The sequence below is a fragment of the Rutidosis leptorrhynchoides genome, chromosome 3 (genome assembly GCF_046630445.1).
Source record: "Rutidosis leptorrhynchoides isolate AG116_Rl617_1_P2 chromosome 3, CSIRO_AGI_Rlap_v1, whole genome shotgun sequence".
Taxonomy (NCBI): Eukaryota; Viridiplantae; Streptophyta; class Magnoliopsida; order Asterales; family Asteraceae; genus Rutidosis; species Rutidosis leptorrhynchoides.
This window is the reverse complement of record NC_092335.1, coordinates 147,262,520-147,265,765: the sequence shown is the minus strand read 5'-3', so window position 1 is coordinate 147,265,765 and position 3,246 is coordinate 147,262,520. Positions and strand designations below refer to the sequence as shown.

At 35.0% G+C, this 3,246-nt stretch overlaps 1 protein-coding gene across 2 annotated transcripts; it reads left to right on the top strand.

The window, feature by feature from the left end:
* Positions 1 to 209: 209 nt before the first annotated feature.
* Positions 210 to 3,037, top strand: LOC139896895 (uncharacterized). 2 transcript variants are annotated; one of them, XM_071879537.1, is made up of 8 exons: positions 210 to 336; positions 816 to 1,052; positions 1,227 to 1,496; positions 1,608 to 1,823; positions 2,073 to 2,150; positions 2,289 to 2,405; positions 2,546 to 2,597; positions 2,770 to 3,037. In XM_071879537.1, the coding sequence occupies exons 1-5, from the start codon at positions 273 to 275 to the stop codon at positions 2,084 to 2,086; spliced, it is 801 nt and encodes a 266-aa protein (XP_071735638.1). In that variant the 5' UTR covers positions 210 to 272; the 3' UTR covers positions 2,087 to 2,150; positions 2,289 to 2,405; positions 2,546 to 2,597; positions 2,770 to 3,037. The 2 variants fall into 2 exon arrangements, with proteins under 2 accessions (XP_071735638.1, XP_071735637.1); XM_071879536.1 differs by having other exon boundaries at positions 239 to 336; positions 813 to 1,052.
* Positions 3,038 to 3,246: the final 209 nt, after the last annotated feature.

Genomic DNA, 3,246 nt, shown 5'->3' with positions numbered 1-3,246 from the left:
ATTAAATTCTGGGCTTTTATTTTCCATCTTAATTTTGGGCTCGTTTGTTATGGAGAGACAATTCGTAACCTGTGCATAGAAGCTAAAATCGAAAATAATAATTTAATTATTCTTTACGTAATTGTAAAGAAAAAACTTGCTCCCTACATTTTCATTAAACCCCTTTTTCCTTTTATTTTATATACCCTTCCGTTCCCTTTTTTAGGGTTTTGTATTTCAATCCGCTTCAATAGTCGGCGACCAGTTCAAATCAACTCGATTCTCAGACATCAATGGATTCCGGCAACTCTCAACGCCGTAATGCGCGGTCTTCAAGTGGAAGGACCAGGTTACCCGGTATGTTTATCAAATCAAAATATGATGTTAAAACATCCATTCTTTCTTTTAACAATTTATTTATTATTAGAGTATTAATTAAATCATGAAAATAAAATAATTAAACTTTTGACGACCACTTGTTAAATTATTATTATTTCTTGTTGTCGGGTGAACCCAAAAAATCAGTGAGTAACCGAAACCCTAGGCTAGGTAGTTAGAGATTGGTGGGTTTCGGGTTGACAGATTTGCAGATGAAAAATTAAACCCTAGCTGATCCAAACTTTATTATTTTGAGTCGTCGGTTTGTTGTGGTGTTTGAAATTGACTGCCCTGTTTAAGTTATTATAGCTGCATGAATGAATGTGATTATTAAAATATTACTCCGGTATTGTTTTGAATATCTAGTTTTGTTATTCCATATGTATGTATATATTGGTTGGTGTTTGCTGAAAAAAAAAATCAAGTATTACACAAGTATTTTTATTTGTGTACAGTAGGCTTGGAGGCAGACCAAGAGTTGACTAGTGATGATCGTGAGAGGTTGCGAGAAACGATGTTCCTTTTTCAAAACCCAGAGATTTTGCGCGCAGGGGTGCGTAACGACCCTCGATTGCGTGAAATCGTTGATCAGAATCCACAAATCCTTGAGAACCTCAACAATCCCGCCATCCTCAGACAAGAAATCGATAATATCCAGCAGAAACTCAACGGGACTCCAAGCACCAGGTTACCCGGTATGTATATATGTTCTTGATAAAAATCATTCAAATTCAAATTCAAAATCTAATTAATAGTGTAATATTAAAACATCTATCTATCTATTTATAAACAATTTTTTTTATTAGATTAGAGTATTAATTAATTAAATCGTGAAAATAAAATATTTATTAAACTGTTGTTGACTGCAGGTAACTTGACAGAAGCAGCGATTTATGTGATGAACAACCCAGACGTTGCGCATGAGATTGTGAGGAACAACCCTGGTATGCGTGAAGAAATGGTCAATGGTGGTCCAGAATTCTTTCGCAAGCTCCTCAACGATCTCGACCCCCAAACAAGGGAGACTTTAACAAACCCCCAACTCTACAATGAAATGATGAGTAACTTGCGTGCTGCCGCCCCTCAAAACCAGCTCACTAAACCTAAACCTCCTGCTGCTGCAACCACTACCACTGGTGGTAAGAATCCATCCATTATTGATATTATTATGCTCTGTATATTTTATATATTAATGATATTAAATAATAATAATAATAATAATAATTAATAAATGTAATGTGAGTTTGTAGGTACAGCAGCAGCTACTATTGCATTGAAGCCAACAGTGACATTGAATGTACGGGTTTTAAATGGGCCCACTTTTTCTGTTAAGGCGAGTCTGGAGGCGACTGTGGATTTGTTCAAGTTTGTTCTTCAAAAGACTTGTCAAGTGCCAGCTCGAGAGCAGCGGCTTGTTTTTAATGGGCGGATTTTCTACAAAGACGAAAATACCTTAAAGAGCTATGGTAAACCTGTTGTTAACCCTCCAGATAACCTCTTTATTATTTAATTATTATTATGCCAACAGGTCAATTTCGATTATAGCATATGTCATTTTTAGAATTTGATGTTTTTTGTGTTGGTTTCGAGTGGGTATATGGCTATTATGGCTTTTTGTGTTGTTTTCTAGTTTTGGGCAGGTTTTACCACTTGTGCTTTGTAGATTAAAAACCTGACCCAATGTCTTTTGTTTTTTCAATCTTATTTGGGTGCAGGCTTTGAAGGCTGATTACACGGTTCACGTGGTTCGTGGCTCTGGTGGTTTAGGTTGGTTTCAACGTACTCCAAGCCAGGTATATGTATTTTTGTTACTAAAGTGTAGTCCCCCCCCCACCCCCCCTCCTCCTCCTCCTCTCTCCTCTCCCCAAATAGTTCATTATAATTAGCATGATTATGTGGACTCACTCGAATGTTGGGTGTTTATTAATTAGGTAATAGGGCGCAGAACACATATAATACAGGCGATGTATGATTCAAACCCGCAATTTAGAGAGATGATTGAAAATCCTGACTTCAAGCGTATGTTCCCCGAGAACCTGACCATTGAGGTAAATCATCCTGCCTGATTTATTTCACCTCCTCCTCCTCTTACTCTAATATTCAAACTTTTACCTTAACCGATTATTATTTTAAATTTATTTTTTTCTTAATGTAACATGTTTTTTTTATTGCTATTACATTATTACAGCAAATGATGACACAACACGAAACTGTTTTCTCGATGCTCACAAGAGGACCTGGTAATTTGCTTAGAAACATAATAATAATAATTTATCCCTTCCTTCATTATTTATCAAGTATTATTATAATATTATTATATTATATTATTATTATGTTTTATAATTTATTTAAATAATACGGAGTAATAATTAAAGCTGATGATGTTGTGTGGTTTAAAATGAATAATAACAGTGTCACCAGAGGAGAAGTATGCAACACAAATTGCACAAGTTAAGGAAATGGGTTTTATGAATGCTCGTGATAACCTTGATGCACTAACAGCTCATGGTGGTAATGTTTATGCTGCCGTTGAGTTGTTGGAAATTCTTTCTAAATATCATTAATTAATTAGGCGTCTTTGTTGTTGTTATTAATTGGCGACTGTTGTGAAATCCATCTTGGTTTGAGTTTATGAACTTGATGTTACTATTTGTTGAATGTTGGAATTTTCAAGGCCTCGAGCCAGTAACTAACTTTTTATGCAAATTTGGCATGTGAGATGTTGCACTAGAATATATGTTGGAAGATTCGTGAGTCAAGCATACATCATTTATAATGTTTGCAAGTTAATAAAACGTTACTTACTACTATATAAGAAAGGAAAACAACAAAATTACCATTCACCGCCGACAAATCTATACTGTTCAAAATTTGCTATTCTGTAACCTA

Bases quoted from the DNA above. Each gene is read 5' to 3' on its own strand.
- LOC139896895 (XM_071879536.1), top strand. From the start codon at position 273: ATGGATTCCGGCAACTCTCAACGCCGTAATGCGCGGTCTTCAAGTGGA. The intron at 1,053-1,226 runs GTATGTATATAT...TGTTGACTGCAG, and splicing joins TCCAAGCACCAGGTTACCCG to GTAACTTGACAGAAGCAGCG. The intron at 1,497-1,607 runs GTAAGAATCCAT...GTGAGTTTGTAG, and splicing joins TGCAACCACTACCACTGGTG to GTACAGCAGCAGCTACTATT.